Here is a 22,872-nt window from a genome sequence, read left to right as displayed (position 1 = left end):
TTTTTTTTTTTTTTTTGCACAAAGTTGTCACTAAATGATATATTGCTCACACAGGTCATGGGCATATGTGGAATTGCACCCCAAAATACATTCTGCTGCTTCTCCTGAGTATGGGGATACCACATGTGTGGGACTTTTTAGGAGCCTAGCCGCGTACGGGACCCCGAAAACCAATCACCGCCTTCAGGATTTCTAAGGGTGTACATTTTTGATTTCACTCTTCACTGCCTATCACAGTTTCGGAGGTCATGGAATGCCCAGGTGGCACAAACCCCCCCCAAATGACCCCATTTTGGAAAGTAGACACCCCAAGCTATTTGCTGAGAGGCATGGTGAGTATTTTGCAGCTCTCATTTGTTTTTGAAAATGAAGAAAGACAAAAAAAAAAATTTTTTTTTTCTTTTTTTAATTTTCAAAACTTTGTGACAAAAAGTGAGGTCTGCAAAATACTCACTATACCGCTCAGCAAATAGCTTTGGGTGTCTACTTTCCAAAATGGGGTCATTTGGGGGTGGTTTGTGCCACCTGGGCATTCCATGGCCTCCGAGACTGTGATAGGCAGTGAAGAGTGAAATCAAAAATTTACGCCCTTAGAAAGCCTGAAGGCGGTGCTTGGTTTTCGGGGTCCCATACGCGGCTAGGCTCCCAAAAAGTCTCACACATGTGGTATCCCCGTACTCAGGAGAAGCAACAGAATGTATTTTGGGGTGTAATTTCACATATTCCCATGGCATGTTTGAGCAATATATCATTTAGTGACAACTTTGTGCAAAAAAAAAAAAAAAAAATTTGTCTCTTTCCCGCAACTTGTGTCACAATATAAAATATTCCATGGACTCGACATGCCTCTCAGCAAATAGCTTGGGGTGTCTACTTTCCAAAATGGGGTCATTTGGGGGGGGGTTTGAACTGTCCTGGCATTTTATGCACAACATTTAGAAGCTTATGTCACACATCACCCACTCTTCTAACCACTTGAAGACAAAGCCCTTTCTGACACTTTTTGATTACATGAAAAAATTATTTTTTTTTGCAAGAAAATTACTTTGAACCCCCACACATTATATATTTTTTTAAAGCAAATGCCCTACAGATTAAAATGGTGGGTGTTTAATTTTTTTTTTTCACACAGTATTTGCGCAGCGATTTTTCAAACGCATTTTTTGGGGAAAAAACACACTTTTTTACATTTTAATGCACTAAAACACACTATATTGCCCAAATGTTTGATGAAATAAAAAAGATGATCTTAGGCCGAGTACATGGATACCAAACATGACATGCTTTACAATTGCGCACAAACGTGCAGTGGCAACAAAATAAATACATTTTTAAAAGCCTTTACAGGTTACCACTTTAGATTTACAGAGGAGTTCTACTGCTAAAATTACTGCCCTCGATCTGACCGTCGCGGTGATACCTCACATGCATGGTGCAATTGCTGTTTACATTTGACGCCAGACCGACGCTTGCGTTCACCTTAGCGCGAGAGCAGGGGGGACAGGGGTGCTTTTTTTTTTTTTTTCTTTATTATTTTTTTGCTTTTTTATCTTATTTTAAAACTGTTCCTTTCATTTTTTTTTTTTTTTAATCATTTTTACTGTTATCTCAGGGAATGTAAATATCCCCTATGATAGAAATAGGTAGTGACAGGTACTCTTTTTTGAAATAATTGGGGTCTATTAGACCCTAGATTTCTCCTCTGCCCTCAAAGCATCTGACCACACCAAGATCGGTGTGATAAAATGCTTCCCCAATTTCCCAATGGCGCTATTTACATCCGGCGAAATCTAAGTCATAAAATGCTCGTAGCTTCCGGTTTCTTAGGCCATAGAGATGTTTGGAGCCACTCTCGTCTCTGATCAGCTCTATGGTCAGCTGGCTGAATCACCGGCTGCATTCTCAGGTTCCCTGTTGAGACAGGAGAGCCAGAGAAAAACACGGAAGACGATGGGGGGGGCATTCTCTCTGCTTGTAAAAGCAGTCTAGAGGCTAATTAGCCGCTAGGATTGCTTTTACATGAAAGCCGACCGCTGGCTGAAAAGAATGATACCAAGTTGATACCTAAACCTGCAAGCATCATTCTGGTATAACCACTCAAAGTCGTGAATGCTGTACCTGAAGACAAAAATATGGCTAACAATAAAGCACAGTAAACGGTAAAGTATAAAAAACTGCATACCTGAAAAGCAAACATGATAAAACATAATAACAATAAAACATTGCAGAATAGAATACAGTAAAAAAGAGCAGAACAATAGAGAGAATAGAGAGAGAGAGAATAGAGAGAGAACAATAAAACGACAACTATTATTTTTTATTTTATATTTTTGTTTGTGTTTTTTTTTTTTTTTTTACACTTTTTTTGTAACTGTACCTTTTGTAACTGTAACCGGTTCCAGGTTCGGGTCTCTCAAAATGCGATGGCATCTTGGGAGACCCTGTGAAAGTGTGTCCTAGTCTGTGCAATGCTGTACCCTACGCTAATACTCAGCTAGTGAATGGTAGCGTTCAAAACATTCACCAATGCAAAGACCAGGATTGTCAGGACAGGAGGGACAATAATAGCGGGTGTCACGCCTATATCCGCACTTACTGCAGACACGACATCTTTTTTGGGGGGTTCGCTGGGTAGGGGTACTCGGGAGGACATAAAAATGCCTCTCATGCAGCCGACTGCATTTGGTTGGGGATGTGAATGGGGGAAGTACGGGCGCTGCAGAAGTGGTGGGTTCCCAATTAGGATTGGCGAATGCAGCAGGAAGGGCACTATGGGCACGACGGGCCTGTGTTTGTCTTCTTGGTGGCAGCGGGACACTATTTGTGCTTGCCACCTCACCAGCTTGAACTGCACTTATGGGACTCGCCACGTCACCAAGTGTTACTGCAGTGCTGGTTTGACTACGACCGGGGTGTACTAGGCCGCTGGCGCTTGCCAGTTCACCAAAACGCTACCAAAAAAACTGTTAACGATCGCAGGGATCAGGCCTGACTCTGCGAACGCTGCAGTTATGCGTTTAGTGTTTTGTAAGTGACAGTGATCGATCGATACTGCACTTGGGTGGGCTGGGCTGGGCCGGGCGGAGGGGCAAAACGCAGGTGCTAGCAGGTATCTGGGCTGATCCCACTAACACTGCGTTTTTGGGAACCCTAAACTGCTGGGGATGCCAGTATAGATCTGATCGGATCAGATATTGATCAGTTCAGATACTATACCACTAAGGGAGGTGTACGGTGCGTGCGTGGGTGTTAGCGCTACTGGCACTAACCTGACGCTGCCTGGGGCTGGTGCTTGCCAGTTCACCAAAACGCTACCAAAAAAACTGTTAGCGATCGCAGGGATCAGGCCTGACTCTGCGAGCGCTGCAGTTATGCGTTTAGTGTTTTTTTAAGTGACAGTGATCGATCGATACTGCACTTGGGTGGGCTGGGCTGGGCCAGGCGGAGGGGCAAAACGCAGGTGCTAGCAGGTATCTGGGCTGATCCCGCTAACACTGCGTTTTTGGGAATCCTAAACTGCTGGGGACGCTAGTATAGATCTGATCGGATCAGATATTGATGCGTTCAGATACTATACCACTAAGGGAGGTGTACGGTGCGTGGGTGTTAGCGCTACTGGCACTAACCTGACGCTGCCTGGGGCTGGTGCTTGCCATTTCACCAAAACGCTACCAAAAAAACTGTTAGCGATCGCAGGGATCAGGCCTGACTCTGCGAACGCTGCAGTTATGCGTTTAGTGTTTTGTAAGTGACCGTGATCGATCGATACTGCACTTGGGTGGGCTGGGCCGAGCCGGGCGGAGGGGCAAAACGCAGGTGCTAGCAGGTATCTGGGCTGATCCCGCTAACACTGTGTTTTTGGGAACCCTAAACTGCTGGGGACGCTAGTATAGATCTGATCGGATCAGATATTGATCCGTACAGATACTATACCACTAAGGGAGGCGTATGCTGCGTGCGTGGGTGTTAGCGGTACTGGCGCTAATCTGACGCTGCCTGGGGCGACGCATATCACCGCCGGGCGATCAGGGGGCTAAATCTTTATTCGGTAATAAACGGCGGGTGCCCTGACACTATAAAAAATAAACAAACTAACCAGCGTCACCCGTAACGGTTATACAGTGATTAGTGGTGAAAGGGTTAACTAGGGGGCAATCAAGGGGTTAAAACATTTATTAGGTAGTATATGGGGGTCCCTGTCGCTATAAAACGCTGACGGCGAACCTAAATATTTACCTCACTAACTAGCATCACCAGCGACACTAATACAGCGATCAGAAAAATGATCGCTTAGCGACACTGGTGACGGGGGGTGATCAAGGGGTTAAAACTTTATTAGGGGGGGTTAGGGGGGTACCCTAGACCTACAGGGGGCCTAACACTCACTGCCCTGACACTGTAACTGTCACAAACTGACACCAATACAGTAATCAGAAAAAAAAAAAAAAAAAAAAACCTGCTGGTGTCAGTTTGTGACAGGGGGGGGTGATTGGGGGGGGATCGGGGGGCGATCGGGGGGGGGGATCGGGGTGTAATGTGTGCCTGGCATGTTCTACTGTGTGTGTGTGTGTTGTGCACTCACATTGCAGTCTTCTCTCCTCGGCCCGGAACGGAAAATACCGAGCCGAGGAGAGATGACATCATTTCCTCTGCCTCTGTGTACAATACAGAGGCAGGGAAATGATCCCATTGGCTGGGAGCGATCGCGAGGGGGGGGCCACGAATGGATGGCCTCCCCCTCACCACCGATCGCCGGGGGACATTTGCCGACCGCCGCAGGCACCGGGGGGGGGTCCAATCGGACCCCCCACCCGCGGGCAGGCAAGGACGTACATGTAAGTCCTTTTGCCTGCCCGTGCCATTCTGCCGACGTATATAGTCGTGCGGCGGTCGGCAAGTGGTTAATAACAAACATGTCATGCTTATCTGCTCTGTGCAAGGGTTATGCACAGAGCAGCCCCAATCCTCCTTTTCTGGGGTCCCCCGATGGCGTTCCTGGCTCCTCCTCTTCATCAGGTGCCCCCACGGAGAGCCGCTTTCCATGGAGGCACTCGTGTGGGCCCGCTCCCGAGTTCTGCAGCTGCGTCCATTGACACAATGGCTCCTGCTGCTATCAATCTATCCAATGAGAACCCGAGACAGTGGCTGGAGCTGCTGGGCTCGTCCTCGACTCTGGAACAATCGGGACTATACAACTCCTTTAGGCCCCTTTCACACTTGTGCGACTTGTCCTGCGACTTGGGAGTGCAAAGTCACATGACAAGTCGTACCCCACAATTCCCAATGATAACAATTCATATCTGTGCGACTTCAAGTCACACCGACTACAAAGTCCCTGCACTACTTTGGCCTGACTTTGATGCCAGATGAGGTCCATAGACCTCAAGTTTACACAGGCATTCCCTGAAATCATGTCAAAATCATGGTAAAATTTCTGCAGTGTGAAAGGGACCTAAATCATCTCTTGTACCATATCCGACCCGTAGTCTGTAACCATTCCCTCCTGCATGTCTGCAGTCTCTGACAGTTTTTTTAGCATGACATTTATCAAATGTTATGTGTGGCCCTTTGGTCAGGTAAGTAAGCTGATTATCACTGGTATAGGGTCTACTGTTTGGGACAGTTTAGACATTAGGGACACTTTTTTGTTTTTTAAACTATTTTTTAATTATTACTTTGTGTACCAGATGCAATGTGCTAACAATAACAGTGTGGTGTTCCTACTCGCCCATAAAGGAAGTTCTGAAGTAGCATGAAGTGAAGATAATGGTGTCATCTGGGCTGCAGTGTAATATTTTCCTAAATTGGGGACACTAAGCCCTACGAGCATTTTGTGCCAGTACATGATGTGGGCAGCTAAACGTGACTTCTGTGGTCCCCAAATAAATTTTCCATTTTACTGCTCGATGCGAAGGATATGCGATGGGATGGGTAGCGGCAGAACACAGTAAAAATACAATAGCTTGGAGAGATACGACATTTTAACCACTTGACCTCCGGAAGATTTACCTTCCCTTCATGACCAGACCATATTTTGCGATATACCACTGCGTTAATTTAACTGACAATTGTGCGGTCATGCAACGCTGTTCCTAAATAAATTTTGTGTATTTCTTTCCACCATAAATAGAGCTTTCTTTTGGTGGTATTTGATCACCTCTGCGGTTTTTATTTTTTGCGCTATAAACGAAAAAAAGACAGACAAATTTAAGAAAAAAAAACAATTAATTTTTACTTTCTACTTTAACACTTAACGACTGCGCCATAGCCGAATGACGGCTACAGCGTGGCTCGATAACTCTGGGAGGGCGTACATTGACGTCCTCCCAGAATGGCGCTCCCCTGGGGCACGCACACGGGAGAATACGTGGCCGCCGGGTCTCAACGCTGGCCGCTCAGCTGTTGGCTAATTGCCAGCTCCTTTCTCTCTACAGTGACTCACCTGTTAATGATATCCTGCTCGTTAGTCCTGCCTACTTAAGCCGTCCAGCCCAGATGATCTCTGCCTTCGCCTTGGTCACATCTCTAGAGATGCACTCCTGTGTTCCTGTTAAAGACTTGTTTGGCTGACATTCCTTCTGGCTCCAGATCCTGCTTGCTGTTCTACTACGCTCATCTCTGGCTCCCTGACATTTTGGCTTTTCCTGACTATCCATTCCGGTTCCTGAACTCTGGCTATGTTTTGACTATGTTTACTCTGTTTACTTTTTTATTATTGTTATTAAACTAGTGTGATTTAACTGTACTTCTGTCTCTGTCGGATTCATGGTTTCTGACAGCAATACCCATCCCCGGCTCATCCATCCCACATCAGTTCTCATCCATGCCACTACAGTGCCTCACTAAAGAGTAATAGGTAGTCAAATTAGATTTAAAATGTATGCTCCTAGAACACCTGATGATGCTCCCTGTATGTTGGGCCTTTCTATGTGGCCAGGCTGTGGAAAAGTCTCACGCGTGATATTGTTATACTCGGGAGAAGAAGGAGAATCTATTTTGGGGTGTAAATTTTGATATGTACGTGCTATGTGTTAGAAATATTGTATAAATGGACAACTTTGTGTAAAAAAAAAAAAAATGCGTTTTCATTTTCTTTCCAAAAACCTGTAGAAAAAAAATGACATATTCAAAAGACTCATTATGCCTCATAGATTATACTTTGGGGTGTTTTCTTTCCAAAATTGGGTCATTTTTGGGGCGTTTCCATTGTCCTGGTGCTCCAGGGCCTTCAAAAGTGCAAGAGGTAGTCAAAAAAATGATGTGTAATTTATGCTCCTAGAACGCCTGATGGTGCTCCCTGTATGTTGGGCCTCTGTAAGTGGCCACGCTGTGTAAAAGTCTCACACATGTGGTATCGCTGTACTCAGGAGGAGTAGTAGAATGTGTTTTGGAGTGTAATTTGTGGTATGCAGATGCTGTGTGAGAAATAACCTGCTAATATAACAATTTTGTGAAAAAAAAAAAAAAAAGAAAAAAAAATTCTTGATTTTGAAAAAAATTGTGGGAAAAAATTACAACTTAAAAAAACTCACCATGCCTCTTACTATTTTTACCCTGAAATGCCTGCTTTCCAAAAAGAGGTCATTTGGGGGGTATTTGTACTTTCCTGTCTTGTTAGCCTCCTTTCACACGGGACGGATCCGTGTTGATCCGCCCCGTGTTTATCCGCTGCTCAGCGGGGATCGCTCCGTTTTCCCCAGCTGAGCAGGCAGATGACAGGGCGGGACCCGCACACTGTGCAGGGACCGCCCTGTCAGATCTCCGCTCTTCCCTATGGGGGATCGGAGGAACACGGACTGTCTGTCCGTGTTCCTCCGATCCGCTCTGCAGACGGATAGAAAAATAGGATTTTCTTCCGTCCGCAGAATTGGACGAGAGCGGAGGCGGACGACATCGGGTGTTAGCGGATGTACATCCGCTGACACCCGCTATCCCATAGGGATGCATGTATGTCCGTATTTCATCCGAAAACGGATGGATGAAATACGGACATACTGTCCGCATGTGTGAAAGGGGCCTTAGGGTCTCAAGAAATGAGATAGGCCGTCAGTACATCAGCTGTGATCAATTTTCAGAGATTGGCACCATAGCTTGTGGACTCTATAACTTTCACAAAGACCAAATAATATACACCGATTTAGATTATTTTTACCAAAGATATGTAGCAGTATAAAATTTGGCCAAAATTTCTGGGAAAAAAATGCTAATTTGCAAAATTTTATAACAGAAACAAAGAAAAATGCATATTTTTCCAGAATTTTCGGTTCTTTTTTCTTTTATAGCGCATAAAATATAAAAAAAAAAAAAAAAAAAACTGCAGTGGTTAAATACCACCAAAAGAAAACTCTATTTGTGTGAAAAAAGGACAAAAATTTCATATAGGTACAGAGTTGCATGACTGAGTAATTGGCATAAAATGCCAGAACAGTTCAAACACCCCCCAAATGACACCCTAAGCTATTTGCTGATAGGCATGTTGAGTCCATTAAATATTTTATGTTTAGGGGCGTGGCCAAGATGGTGGAATGAGCAGACTTGCTTTCTGAGCTCTGCTGGAGTGAGATCTGAGTTATTATCCGCACCTGAGTGAAAGCATGGTTCTGAGGGGACCTGTGGTTTCTGGGTGCCTTCTAATGCCCCGTACACACGGTCGGACTTTGTTCGGACATTCCGACAACAAAATCCTAGGATTTTTTCCGACGGATGTTGGCTCAAACTTGTCTTGCATACACACGGTCACACAAAGTTGTCGGAAAATCCGATCGTTTTAAACGCGGTGACGTAAAACACGTACGTCGGGACTATAAACGGGGCAGTGGCCAATAGCTTTCATCTCTTTATTTATTCTGAGCATGCGTGGCACTTTGTCCGTCGGATTTGTGCACACACGAACGGAATTTCCAACAACGAATTTTGTTGTCGGAAAATTTTATCTCCTGCTCTCCAACTTTGTGTGTCGGAAAATCCGATGGAAAATGTCCGATGGAGCCCACACACGGTCGGAATTTCCGACAACACGCTCCGATCGGACATTTTCCATCGGAAAATCCGACCGTGTGTACGGGGCATAAGTCCTCTGGGCGTCAGAACAGAAGAGGGGTAAGAAATTGAGATTCCCCCTATGTGAGTCGGTATAGGCCAGCTTGGTGTCCTGCCCATCGTGATTCCCAGAGCGCCTCTGCAATATGGCGTCACAAACAGACCATGAGGAAACCACTGGCTCAGCACCGGAGGTAATGTTGGCTATCACCTCATGTCAGACTGCTTTAACCTCTAAGATGGAGGCTGTCCAGTTGGACGTGGTCATTCAAAATGTGAGAGCACCGAAAGCTAAAAATTGGTCTGGGTAGGAAGGGGGTTTAACCTGTTCCCATCCCGCGTAGTCAAATGACGGCCGCAAGGTGTCTCTCTTATCCTGGGCGGCCGTCGTATGACGTCCTCGGCTTCCCAGCTGCTATGGGGCGTGCGTCCACCACGTCACTCAGGAGCCGATGCGCGTGCCTAGCGGCCGCGATGTCCGCCGCGCACCCACGATTGCCGGTCACAGAGCAGGCACATTTAACCTCTTGATCGCCCCTTAGTGTCAACCCCTTCCCTCCCAGTGACATTTCTACAGTAATCAGTGCATTTTTATAGCACTGTTCGCTGTATAATTGTGAATGGTCCTAAAATAGTGTCAAAACTGTCCGACGCAGTATCTCAGTCTAGACAAAAATTGCAGATCGCCGCCATTACTAGTAAAAAAAAAAAAAAAAAAAAAGACCATAAATCTATCCCCTATTTTGTAGGTGCTATAACTTTTGCGCAAACCAATCAATATACGCTTATTGCAATTTTTTTAACCAAAAATATGTAGAAGAATACATATCGGCCTAAACTGAGGGAAAAAAAATGTTTTGTTTTGTTTTTTAAATTGTGATATTTATTATAGCAAAAAGTAAAAAATATTGTGTTTTTTTTCAAAATTGTCAGTCTTTTTTTGTTTATAACGCAAAGAAATAAAAACCGCAGAGGTGATCAAATACTACCAAAAGAAAAGTTACATTTGTGGGAAAAAAATAATCAAAATGTCATATGGCTACAGTGTTGTATGACCGCGCAATTGTCATTCAAAGCGTAACAGCACTGAAAGCTGAAAATTGGCCTGCGCAGAAAGGGGGTGAAAATGCCCGGTATTGAAGTGGTTAAGTGCCCAGTGGGTAAGTGGTTAAAACATACCCAATAAAAAAAAAAAATGTAAAAATCGAATTTCTTCAGACATTTAGGCCAATATGTATTCCGTTACATATTTTTGGTAAAAAAAAAAAAGATGCCAATAAGCATATATTGATGGGTTTGTGCAAAAGTTATAGCGTCTACAAACTAGAACATATACAGTATACTTGGAATTTTTATTTGTTTATTTTTATACTAGTAATGGTGGCGATCAGCGACTTATACGGGGACTGTAATATTGCAGTGGACACCGAGTGACACTTTTGACACTTTGTGGAATTCAGTGACACTAATACAGTGCTCAGTGCTAAAAAATATGCACTGTCAGTGTACTAATGACACTGGCTGGGAAGGGGTTAAACATGTAGGACGATCAAAGGGTTTACTGTGTGCCTAGCCAGTGTTTTAATGTACTGTGTGTGCTGCTTTTACTCAGGAAAGCGATGGATTTTATTTCATGTTTTGCAGGGACACAAAATCCATCACTTCCCCCGTCAGAATGGAGCTCTGCCTTGTTTATAGGCAGAGCTCCGTTTTGTGTCTCTGCCTGACGATCGGTGGGTGCCAGTGGACATACACCGCCAGATACCCGCAGATCAGCTTCTGTTGTGAGTAATCACAGCAGAAGCGGCCCGCCAGAGGCGTGCACGCGCCCCCTGGGGGGAAGTGCAGAATCATTTATATATACAGTATCTCACATAAGTGAGTACACCCCTCACATTTTTGTAAATATTTTATTATATCTTTTCATGTGACAACACTGAAGAAATGACTCTTTGCTACAATGTAAAGTAGTGAGTGTACAGCTTGTATAACGGTGTAAATTTTTTGTACCCTCAAAATAACTCAACACACAGCCATTAATGTCTAAATCGCTGGCAACAAAAGTGAGTACACCCCTAAGTGAAAATGTCCAAATTGGGCCCAACGTGTCAATATTTTGCGTGGCACTGCCTTAACCCTCTTGGGCATGGAGTTCACCAAAGCTTCACAGGTTGCCACTGGAGTCCTCTTTCACTTCTCCATGACAACATCACGGGGCTGTTGGATGTTAGAGACCTTGCACTCCTCCACCTTCCATTTGAGGATGCCCCACAGATGCTCAATAGGGTTTAGGTCCGGAGACATGCTTGGCCAGTCCATCACCTTTACTCTCAGCTTCTTTAGCAAGACAGTGGTCATCTTGAAGGTGTGTTTGGGGTTGTTATCATGTTGTGAGCTACTGTATACGTATTGCGGTCGCAAGTGGGTAAAACAGAACTCCGGGCAAAAGCTTTTTTCCATGTTCTCGTTGCTGATCTGGTACCTTCACCAACTATGTCAGCTATGTTCTTCTGAGCTCTGCAGTTCCTCTGCAATAGCCTGCTGAAAAAAGCATTATTGCCTGGTGATTTACAGTAACGTCAGCCAGCGGTCTGATACGTCCCCTTGTAGTCCTTTGAAGCAAGCAGAGAGTTCTATTTCCACCTGGCTCACTGTAGTGGGTGGAGGGGTCTCACAGCCCCTGGTCTGTGCCGCGCATAGAGGTCTTGTCCTCCTCCTCTGCTCCCTCCTCCTCCTGATAATCTGCACTGGTGACACCGCACTAATGGGCACTGATAATCTGCACTGGTGGTCCCTGACATTCGGCACTGGTGGTGGTCCCTGACATTCGGCACTGGTGGTGGTCCCTGACATTTGGCACTGGTGGTCCCTGACATTTGGCACTGGTGGTCCCTGACATTCGGCACTGGTGGTGGTCCCTGACATTTGGCTCTAGTGGTCCCTGACATACATTCGGCAATGGTGGTCCCTGACATTTGGCTTTGGTGGTCCCTGACATTCAGCAGTGGTGGTTCCTGACATTGGCACTGGTGGACACTGACACGTTGCACTGGTTTGCATTTATATTAAAATGCTTTGTATTTATATGGCTGTAACCTATCATACCTTGTGTTATGTATGGCTTGCTGGCTGCAGAATGAGGGGTGTGATTTATGTTGAAGTGGGCGAGTTCACATTTACATGTACAGGCCTAGTGTACCTCCCACATTCACTCCCATCCCAAGGATTCATGGGAAATGTAGGCTGATTACAATTAGAGAGAGAGAGAGAGAGAGAGAAGAGGATATGATGCAATCCCTGTTCTAAGAAATCCTCCCTGCCAGAAAAGGTGATGCATTTTTTGAATCACAGAGCTGACTTGCTGAAAATTAAATCAGTCATATCTCTTAAACGGTAAAAAATTTCACAAATGTAATAACTGTTTAGTGTTTTGTGTGGGGGTGCACTAATGGGGAATTTTTTTGAAAATCCTGAAGTTCTGCTTTAAGTAAAGGCAGATAATTTGCCCAGAAAAAATAGTCATAAGAAGGGGTTATATTAACGTCTAGGTAGGGCAGAGAAGGCCAAGCTTGTCTTTATAGGAAAATTTAAGATATGCAGACAAATTCAGCTGCCTTAATCTCGGCATCTGCTTATCTTTCCCATCTGTGGCTTCCTCTGACTGTACTCCTCGCTTATGCATTTCTTCCTCCCAGGCTCAGACTGAAGGGCCCAGGTTTGTGATTGAGACAATCAGTACTCGTTATATTCCAGTACACCTGCAGAGACACTTACAGTATCAAATTGCCCAATACATAGCTGTCAGCAATTTCAAATGAACCTGTGGGGAAAATTAGCTTAGTAAACAGCTGCAGCAAACAGCTGACAGTATTCATTGTCACAAAATATCCTTTGTTTTACAATGCGTCACTCCAGCAGGAACTGGATTTTGATGGTCGGTATTCGCCGGACGCCTCTCATGCGGTAATAGCTGATCCCGGGTATGGGGCACTCAGGCAATGGACAGCACGATGCCTATTCTACACTATGAGTGAAGGTACTTCAAGGGGCTTCAGACTAAGCTAGAGAGAGAAATCCTAAAACACAAGATAAGTGCTGAGCGTCTTCTGTCAGCTGTTACAGATGTTAGTTTATTAGTTTCATTTTTCCCTTAGGCTCACTTTATAATATTGTTCAATCAAACACTACCTCTGAGCAGACACATTACGCCCAATATTGCCCCAGTGGGTCCCGGCACACTATATAACCAATTATGATATAATTATTACAATTAAACACAAGGAAGAAGTAAACATTCTGTAATGTTTTATTGCTATCTGGGTCTCCCTCAGGGAGATTTACCTTCACTTCCTGTTCTTGTGACATTTTAGCAGACAGGAAGTAAAGGGTAGAGTATGGGAAGGCTAGAACCCGTGTCAGATTTTTATTTCTGTCTTTGTCCATGTTGCAGATTTTCCCTTATTTTCTGTATGGTGAAACTGTTGTCAGCAGGACAAGAAAAGAAGGGAAATCTTTTTAAACAGACTCCCGGATAGCAGTAAAACCAGTCAGGAGTTCTAAAACTCCCCTATTCTATGCAATATTAGATAATATGGTTATGGCTTTACATACACTTTAACCCTTTTGCTGCCAGATTCATTTTTTGAGCACACATTTTAACCACCTTAATACCGGGCACTTTCACCCCCTTCCTGACAAGGCCTAATTTTCAGCTTTTAGCATTGTTGCACTTTGAATGATAATTACCCAGTCATGCAACACTGTACCCATATGAAATCGTTATTAATTTTTTTGAGACAAATAGAGCTTTCTTTTGGTGGTATTTAATCACCACTGGCTTTTTTATTTTTTTGCGCTATAAAAATGAAAAAAGAGAGAACATTTGGGGGAAAAAAAACATGTTTTTCTTAGTTTGTGTTATAAAATTATGCAAATAAGTCATTTTTCTTCATAAATTTTGACCAAAATTTATACTGCTACATTTCTTTGGTAAAAATAACCAAAATCCGTGTATATTATTTGGTCTGTGTGAAAGTTATATAGTCTACAAGCTATGGTGACAATTAGGTTTGCACTGATACTGATACTAGTATCGGTATCGCTTCCGATACTGAGCATTTGCATGAGTACTTGTACTCGTGCAAATGCTCTGATGCCTAATCCAATACCTGGGCAATCAGGGGGTGATCAGTGCGGCGGTGGGGGAGTTACAAGCACCGATCTCCCTGTATAGATTTCAATAAAACAGCTGACAGCCGCTTCTCCTTCTTCCCTCCCGCGGCTTTCAGCTGCTTTAATGAAACAGCTGACAGCCGCTTCTCCTTCTTCCCTCCCGCGGCTTTCAGCTGCTTTAATGAAATCTATACAGGAAGATCGGTGCTTGTAACTCCCCCACCACCGCACTGATCACTCCCGACTGTCCCCTGTATCCTCCTTCATGCTCCTAAGGTCCCCCACCATGTCCTCCTCCGCTCCCCCTCTATGTCCTTCTCCGCTCCCCCTCCATGTCCTCCTCCGCTCCCCCTCCATGTCCTCCTCCGCTCCCCCTCCATGTCCTCCTTCACTCCTTCTCCGCTCCCCCTCCGTGTTCTCATTCTTCGCTACCCCTCCGTGTCCTCCTCCACTCCTTCTCCGCTCCCCCTCCACTCCTTCTCCACTCCCCCTCCATGTCCTCCTCCATGTTCTTCTCCGCTCCCCCTCCGTGTCCTCCTCAGATCCTTCTCCGCTCGCCCTCCGTGTCCTCCTCCACTCCTTCTCCGCTCGCCCTCCGTGTCCTCCTCCACTCCTTCTCCGCTCGCCCTCCGTGTCCTCCTCCACTCCTTCTCCGCTCCCCCTCTGTGTCCTCCTCCACTCCTTCTCCGCTCCCCATCCGTGTCCTCCTCCACTCCTTCTCCGTGTCCTCCTCCGTGTTCTTCTCCGCTCCCCCTCTGTGTCCTCCTCAGCTCCTTCTCTGCTCCTCTGCTCCCCCTCCATGTCCTCCTCTGCTCCTTCTCCTCTGACCCCCCTCCGTGTCCTTCTCCGCTCCCCCTCCGTGTCCTTCTCCGCTCCACCTCCGTGTCCTTCTCCACCCCCCTTCCAACCCTCCTCCTTGTCCTTCTCCCCCCCCCCCCCCCATGTCCTTTCCGCTCCCCCTCCGTGTCCTCAGGTCTCCTTCCGTGTCCTCCTCAGCTCCCCCCGCGTGTCCTCCTCCGGTCCCCCCGGCATGTCCTCCTCCGGTCCCCCCGGCATGTCCTCCTCCGGTCCCCCCTGCCCCAGATCTGTCAGGATGGAGAGCGGAGGAAGGAGCCAGTAAATCTGTCATTTACCGCCTCCTTCCTTTTCTGAGTGTTTACAATGCTTCAGTTTATGAATGGAGAGGAGCCACTATCTCCTGTCCATTCATCTTCAGTTCCACTTTAAGTGATGGTGACCCTCTGACATGCCACATTTGGCATGTCATTTTTTTGGAGGGGGGAGCGGAAAGCCTCTTTTTAGAGGCATCCAGTTCCCACTTCCTCCTGGGGCTCCGCAGCACTGGAAGGAAGTTCACCTCTCCCCCCTCCCTCCCTGCGATCTTCTGGGACACGTCACAGGTCGCAGAAGATTGCCCGGCCATTCACAGCGTGGCTTGCACATGCCCGGCTGTGAAGCCACAGCCAGGCGCCCACGGTAAGAATTCCGCCTTCATAAGCCCGCATTGCTGGACCGTGGGACAGGTGAGTGTCCGATTAAAAGTCAGCAGCTACACTTTTTGTAGCTGCTGACTTTTACATTTTTTTTCTTGGCGGAACTCTGCTTTAAGGATGACTTAATTTGAATTTTATTTTCGTTTAGTTTTCGGCACAGAAAACATGCAGCTGAAGAAAACTATGATGAATATATTTTCGCCGGCGAAATAACACTGGACCCAACCAAATGAAAAGCACACAATCACATAAAGTATTGCTGCATGTGCTTAGATGAGAACAGACCCGTACATAGGAATTCATCAGTGCCACATACCTGCAGTGTGCCCACGGTAAATTCTCTGACCATTGATCTGTTGAAGGATGACATTATTTTCTCTCACCCATTGTGAAAGGGCTTCTTTATTCTTTCTGTTCACTAAAGTGAGCCAGACCTGTTGCAATAAGAAAAACAGTTACTATTGGGATTTTACCACCGCTACCTGAAAAATGGACCAGCCTAGAGTCTCACAGGCCCGTGACCATGGATCAGGGTGGGCAACCTTTTTTTTGGTCTGGTCCACATTCATGCAACTTGCTTGCTTGTTATTATAATATTACTATAGTTGCCTCACTGACAGATGCCCATTCTGCCTGTCTCTGGAGCGATCGCGGGTGGCCGGCGGACATCGAATCCGCTGGTCCCGCTGGTTGGCTCCCCCACTCGCAAATGGGCACGCGCCCACAAATAGACATCTATGCGCCCAATGTACAATGACGGCAATTTTCGCAGGGCAGCCACGCAGTACAACTGCAGTGGGCGGTCCGTAACTAGTTAATCCACTCCTACTGAAGTCTATGGATATGAAATTCGCACCATACTAATTTAAACTCGTATATACATATATATATATATATAAAATCTTCTCTGTGGTCACCTCCCAACACCTGTGAGTGCCGCTCTCTCTTTTAGACTATATGTAATACAGGTTTTGCTGCCTATATTACATGTACAGTATCTCACAAAAGTGAGTACACCCCTCACATTTTTGTAAGTATTTTAATTATATCTTTTCATGTGACAACACTGAAGAAATGACACTTTGCTACAATGTAAAGTAGTGAGTGTACAGCTTGTATAACAGTGTAAATTTGCTGTCCCCTCAAAATACCTCAACACACGTCCATTAATGTCTAAACCGCTGGCAACAAAAGTGAGTACACCCTTCAGTGAAAATGTCCAAATTGGGCCCAATCAGCCATTTTCCCTCCCTGTTGTCATGTGACTTGTTAGTGTTACAAGGTCTCAGGTGTGAATGGGGAGCAGGTGTGTTAAAATTGGTGTTCTCGCTCTCACTCTATCATACTGGTCACTGGGAGTTCAACATGGCACCTCATGGCAAAAAACTCTGAGGATCTGAAAAAAAGAATTGTTGCTCAACATAAAGATGGCCTAGGCTATGAGAAGATTGCCAAGACCCTGAAACTGAGCTGCAGCATGGTGGACAAGACCATACAGCGGTTTAACAGGACAGGTTCCACTCAGAACAGGCCTCGCCATGGTCGACCAAAGAAGCTGAGTGCACATGCTCAGCCTCATATCCAGAGGTTGTCTTTGGGAAATTTATGAGTGCTGCCAGCATTGCTGCAGAGGTTGAAGGGGTGGGGGGTCAGCCTGTCAGTGCTCAGACCATACGCCGCACACTGCATCAAATTGGTCTGCATGGCAGTCGACCCAGAAGGAAGCCTCTTCTAAAGATGATGCACAAGAAAGCCCGCAAACAGTCTGCTGAAGACAAGCAGACTAAGGACATGGATTACTGGAACCATGTCCTGTGGTCTGATGAGACCAAGATAAACTTATTTGGTTCAGATGGTGTCAAGTGTGTGTGGCGGCAACCAGGTGAGGAGTACAAAGATAAGAGTGTCTTGCCTACAGTCAAGCATGGTGGTGGGAGTGTCATGGTCTGGGGCTGCATGAGTGCTGGCAGCACTGAGGAACTACAGTTCATTAAGGGAACCATGAATGCCAACATGTACTGTGACATACTGAAACAGAGCATGACCCACTCCCTTTGGAGACTGGGCCTTAGGGCAGTATTCTAACATGATAACGACCACAAACACACCTCCAAGTCGACCACTGCCTTGCTAAAGAAGCTGAGGGTAAAGGTGATGGACTGGCCAAGCATGTCTCCAGACCTAAACTATATTGAGCATCTGTGGGTCATCCTCAAACGGAAGGTGGAGGATGCGCAAGGTCTCTAACATCCACCATCTCCGTGATGTCATCATGGAGGAGTGGAAGAGGTCTCCAGTGGCAACCTGTGAAGCTCTGGTGAACTCCATGCCCAAGAGGGTTAAGGCAGTGCTGGAAAATAATGGAGGGCACAAAATATATTCCCACTTTGGGCCCAATTTGGACATTTTCACTTAGGTGTACTCACTTTTGTTGCCAGCGGTTTAGACATCAATGGCTGTGTGTTGAGTTATTTTGAGGGGACAGCAAATTTACACCATTAGGCCCCTTTCACACGAGGTGGACTCTGTTTCCACGGAGTCCGCCTTGGTCCGCCGGCTCAGCGGGAGATCTCTCCGTTGATCTCCGCTGAGCCGGTGGATGACAGGTCCCTCTCTGCTCACTGAGCGGAGAGGGGCTCGTCAGGCGCCGCTGCCGCCTATGGAGGGATCGGATGAAAACGGGCAGCATGTCCGTTTTCATCAGATCTCACCTGATCCGATAGCAACCATTCGTCTGCTTTTAGCGGATCGGACCGGGTCGGATGTCAGCGGACATGTCTCCGCTGACATCCGTCGCTCCATAGGCTAACATGGAGCACCCGTTCAGGTCCGCCGTCAAAACTGACAGGCGGACCTGAACGGTCCGATCGCGTGGAAGGGGCCTTATACAAGCTGTACCCTCACTACTTTACATTGTAGCAAAGTGGCATTTCTTCAGTGTTGTCACATGAAAAGATATAATAAAATATTTACAAAAATACAGATACAGTATATGTATGTATGTATATATATATATATATATATATATATATATATATATATATATATATATATGTGTGTGTGTGTGTTTATGTATGTATGTACGTATATATATACACATACACACACACACACATATATTTATATATCATTTCAATTATTTACATGATAATATTTCCTCTACCATAGGTAGGTGTTAGAGTGAGGATTTTGTAATGGGAAAGTGTCAGTTCTGGTCAATTTGGACAGGAATATGCGTCAGGCTAGGCCTGTTTGTTTTGATCTGGGGGGCAGGGAGTGGTTATATATTTATACACAATATATATTTATATATTATTACATTATTTACATTATAATATTTTCTTAATTCTTATTATAATTAATCAGTATTTTTATTTATAATTATATATTTATTATTGCAATAATATACATTATGATATTTTCTTAATTCTTTTTACTATAATTAGTGTTTTTCCTTTTATAATGATATATTTGTTATTTCAATTATTATATCAGATAATAACATTTAATCCTAATTATTATAATAATTATGGGGGGGGGAGTAGAGGAATAAATCCTGTTATAATGAATGCAGTGCATTATAAAGCTTCCTATGTAAGTCTATTATCATGAAGATAATAGAGCCCCCCCCCCCCCCCCCCCAAGGCCTACCAGCATAGGGCAGGAAAACATGTCTATTGCACAATGTAATCCCCCCATACGATGCAATGACAGGACATCCAATAGAAGACAGGGAGATACAAGAAATAACATCTTGTAGGATAAGATGTGATGGCCCCGGTAGGTCTCCCTGTACACAGCTCCCCATTACCTGCTCCTTCTCCATCCTCTCGGTACACGCGGACAACACCCCTCCGTCTTCCGCCTCTGAGAACTTTCTTCCAGAACTTTTCTCTTCACATGACCAGCGTCCAATCAGCAGCGGGGGCCGGCTCCCAGCCCTCCAATAAAATTGTCTCAGCTCCGTGCGCCCTCCTCGGAGATACCAGTTGCGGGGAGGTCGGGCTGTGCGCAGGTGTGTGGGCGGAGCTTTATAATCCTGGAGGATGGGCGTGGCCCCGTGCGCATGGACTAAGGCTGGGCAGTATGTAGAACCCAGCCTGATCTGTGTGCAGTGCAGAGTGGATCACTTTTTATAGGGCGGTACATTAGACACTTCCAGGCACTTAGGATCCTGCCGCCTCCTGATTTCTGTTTTTTTTTTTGTCTTTTAGTTGCCAAAACAGGGATTTACATTGAACTAATGCACCATAACCCAACATCAGCACAGTCCCATTGACTTTAAAGCGGAACTTCAGTCTTTTTTAATCTTTCCATCTATTAAATCTTCTGCCCTTGTTCTTTTATCTTTGGATAGTAAAACATTTTTTTCTGTCGATAAATACCATATACAGCCCACTTCCTCTTTCTTGTCTGGTCATTATCCTAGGCTTATGACATCATGCACAGCTCTCTCTAATGGGAGTTTGCCGGGGAGGGATGGGGGGATGAGTCATAAGAGGGCCAATGAGAGCTGCAGAGCTGGAGGTGTGTGTCTGTGTAAATCCAGGAGGTGAACAGGCAGCAGCTTCAGCTGCCCACAGTTAACCACTTAAAGCAGAGTTCCACCTAATTTTTTTTTTACAAATACTGCAGCTGCTGACTTTTAAAATAAGGACACCTACCTATCCAGGGAGCCCGCGATGTCCTCACCTGAAGCCGACCCGTCCTTCAGCTCTCGGGTGAAGGCGCCGCCATCTTCTGTAAGGGAATCAGGAAGTGAAGCCTTGCGGCTTCACTTCCTGGTTCCCTACTGTGCATGCGCGACTCGCGCTGCACGATCCCACTGGCCCCTGCTGTCTTCTGGGACCTGTGCATCTCTCAGAAGACAGCGGGGGACGCAGAAGGAGCCGGAAGTGGCGTAGATACCTGCAGGTGGCTCGGCTATCTATGCCCGGAAGTGGGAGCAAAATACCTGTATTAGACAGGTATCTGCTCCGCCCCTCCCCCCTGAAAGGTGCCAAATGTGACACTGGAGGGGGGGGGGGACCGTAAAAGCAGAAGATCCGTTTTTGGGTGGAACTCCGCTTTAAGGACCGAGCCTCTTTCTGAGATTTGTTGTTTACTGTTAAAAACAGGTTTTGCTGCTAGAAAATTACTTAGAACCCCCAAACATTATACATTTTTTTTCTAACACCCTAGAGAATAAAATGGCGGTCGTTGCAATACTTTCTGTCACACCGTATTTGCACAGCAGTCTTACAAGCGCACTTTTTTTTTAGAAAAAATACACTTTTTTTAATTAAAAAATAAGACAACAGTAAAGTTAGTCCAATTTTTTTTATATTGTGAAACATAATGTTATGCCGAGTAAATTGATACCTAACATTTCACGCTTCAAAATTGCGCACGCTCGTGGAATGGCGACAAACTTTTACCCTTAAAAATCTCCATAGGCGACATTTAAAAAATTCTACAGGTTGCATGGTTTGATTTACAGAGGAGGTCTAGGGCTAGAATTATTGCTCTCGTGACGATACCTCACATGTGTGGTTTGGACACCATTTGCATATGCAGCCACTACTCACGGATCGCTTCTTCGCGCGTGCTCGTCGGAGACAGAGCACGTCGAAAAAGTTTTTTTTTTTACTTATTTATTTTACCTTTTATTTTTTTATTTTTACACTGTTCTTTAAAAAAAAATGTGTCACTTTTATTCCTATTACAAGAAATGTAAACATCCCTTGTAATAGAAAAAAAGTATGACAGGACCTCTTAAATATGAGATCTGGGGTTAAAAAGACCTCAGATCTCATATTTACACTAAAATGCAATAAAAAAAAAAAAATAAAAAATTTTGTCATTTAAAAAAATACAAAAAAAAAAATGGCCCTTCAAGAGAGTTTTCCGCCCTGCAATCATATGGAGATGGGTGGGGGCCATCTTCCCCTCACTCGTCTCCATGTCATTTTAGGGAAAGGATCCGATCGCCTCCGCCGCTGCCAACGGCTCTGGTAAGTGGCGGAGGACACTAGACGGGGGGGGCCCTCTCCCACCGCCGATAAAAGTGATCTCACAGCGAATCCGCCACAGAGACCACTTTTATCTTGAAGCGGACCGCTGGCCGAAGAAGAGGATACCGGGGTTATGGAAGCTAGCTGCTGCCATAACAACGACATTCCTCCTCAAAGTACCGACGTATAACAACGGTGGGCGGTCCGGAAGTGGTTCAAATGGTTGCAGCCAGATTTGTGGAGGGAGATTTCTGCAGCATATTTGGCAAATACAGAATCACAGTATATATAAAATAATATGCAAAGTGGTTGGAGGGAAGCTCCAGAATGGCAAAGATGTTTTTATTACAAATTATGTGAGCAGACTGCAGTTCTTCTTTAATGAGTAAGCTTGGCAGGCAGTGCTGCCTGAGGCTTTTGGTGGGTGGTAGAATCACGGCTAAGCCGCTCATATTTACCACCCATGTGAAGCCTGAGTCACTCACAAAATCGCGCACGTTCCTGACCTGAAGCCAAAATGCGCTTCTCTCTAGCAGACGTGCAGGGAGCTCGCCTCAGGGTCGGTCGGGTCAAGGACTTAGGACTGGCTTCCTGAATGGCTTGGAGGAGAATCAGTGTGACAATAGCAAAATCAATTCGCTATTGTCACACAACTGGGTGGGCTCGGGGCGCAGTGCTCTGCGCCCCCAAGCCCACCCTTTTTGGGAGCCTATTAGAGGCTCTGGCTCTAATCATGTGCTTCAAAAAAAAAAAAACCCATTGGAATCCATGCGTCCGGCGCCCCGCATGTAGATTAGGAGGCCGGACACATGGATTAGGGGGGGGCGGCGACCCTGCACCCTGCATTACGGGACGCCACTGCTCTTCGTTCATTCTTAACCACTTCCAGGCCGCGGACAGGGTGGCCTGTACAGGTACGGTGAACTACTGGTACGTTGCTGCCTGTTTCCAGGTTTAGGGCACGCACATGCGCACCCCCCCCGCCACCACCTGCTGTGATTGTACACAGTGGGAGCCTGTCAGCACGTCCCGGCCGGGTCCTGCTGATTGGCTGTGTGCAATCACAGCCCAGAGCTCTGTGTTGACAATCAACACAGAGCTCTATACAGAGGGAACAATCAGGGCAAAGAGAGAGAGTGAATCTCCCTAACAGCTTCTATTCAATTTCTAGTCTG

General features: G+C 45.6%; 1 protein-coding gene across 1 annotated transcript in view; it reads right to left on the bottom strand.

Moving 5' to 3' along the window:
• The window catches only part of LOC141126538 (dead end protein homolog 1-like), a gene marked incomplete at its 5' end in the record, with an annotated part of 46,978 nt that extends 27,163 nt beyond the window's left edge, over positions 1 to 19,815 (bottom strand). Inside the window, 2 exons of the mRNA XM_073612471.1 lie at positions 16,021 to 16,138; positions 19,456 to 19,815. Coding sequence (XP_073468572.1) covers positions 16,021 to 16,138; positions 19,456 to 19,815 — 478 coding nt within the window. The remainder of the gene's footprint in view (positions 1 to 16,020; positions 16,139 to 19,455) is intronic.
• Positions 19,816 to 22,872: the final 3,057 nt, after the last annotated feature.

The sequence above is a fragment of the Aquarana catesbeiana genome, linkage group LG02 (assembly GCF_042186555.1).
Source record: "Aquarana catesbeiana isolate 2022-GZ linkage group LG02, ASM4218655v1, whole genome shotgun sequence".
Classification (NCBI taxonomy): domain Eukaryota; kingdom Metazoa; phylum Chordata; class Amphibia; order Anura; family Ranidae; genus Aquarana; species Aquarana catesbeiana.
The sequence above is the reverse complement of the archived record's forward strand: the minus strand, read 5'-3'. Positions and strand labels throughout refer to the sequence as shown.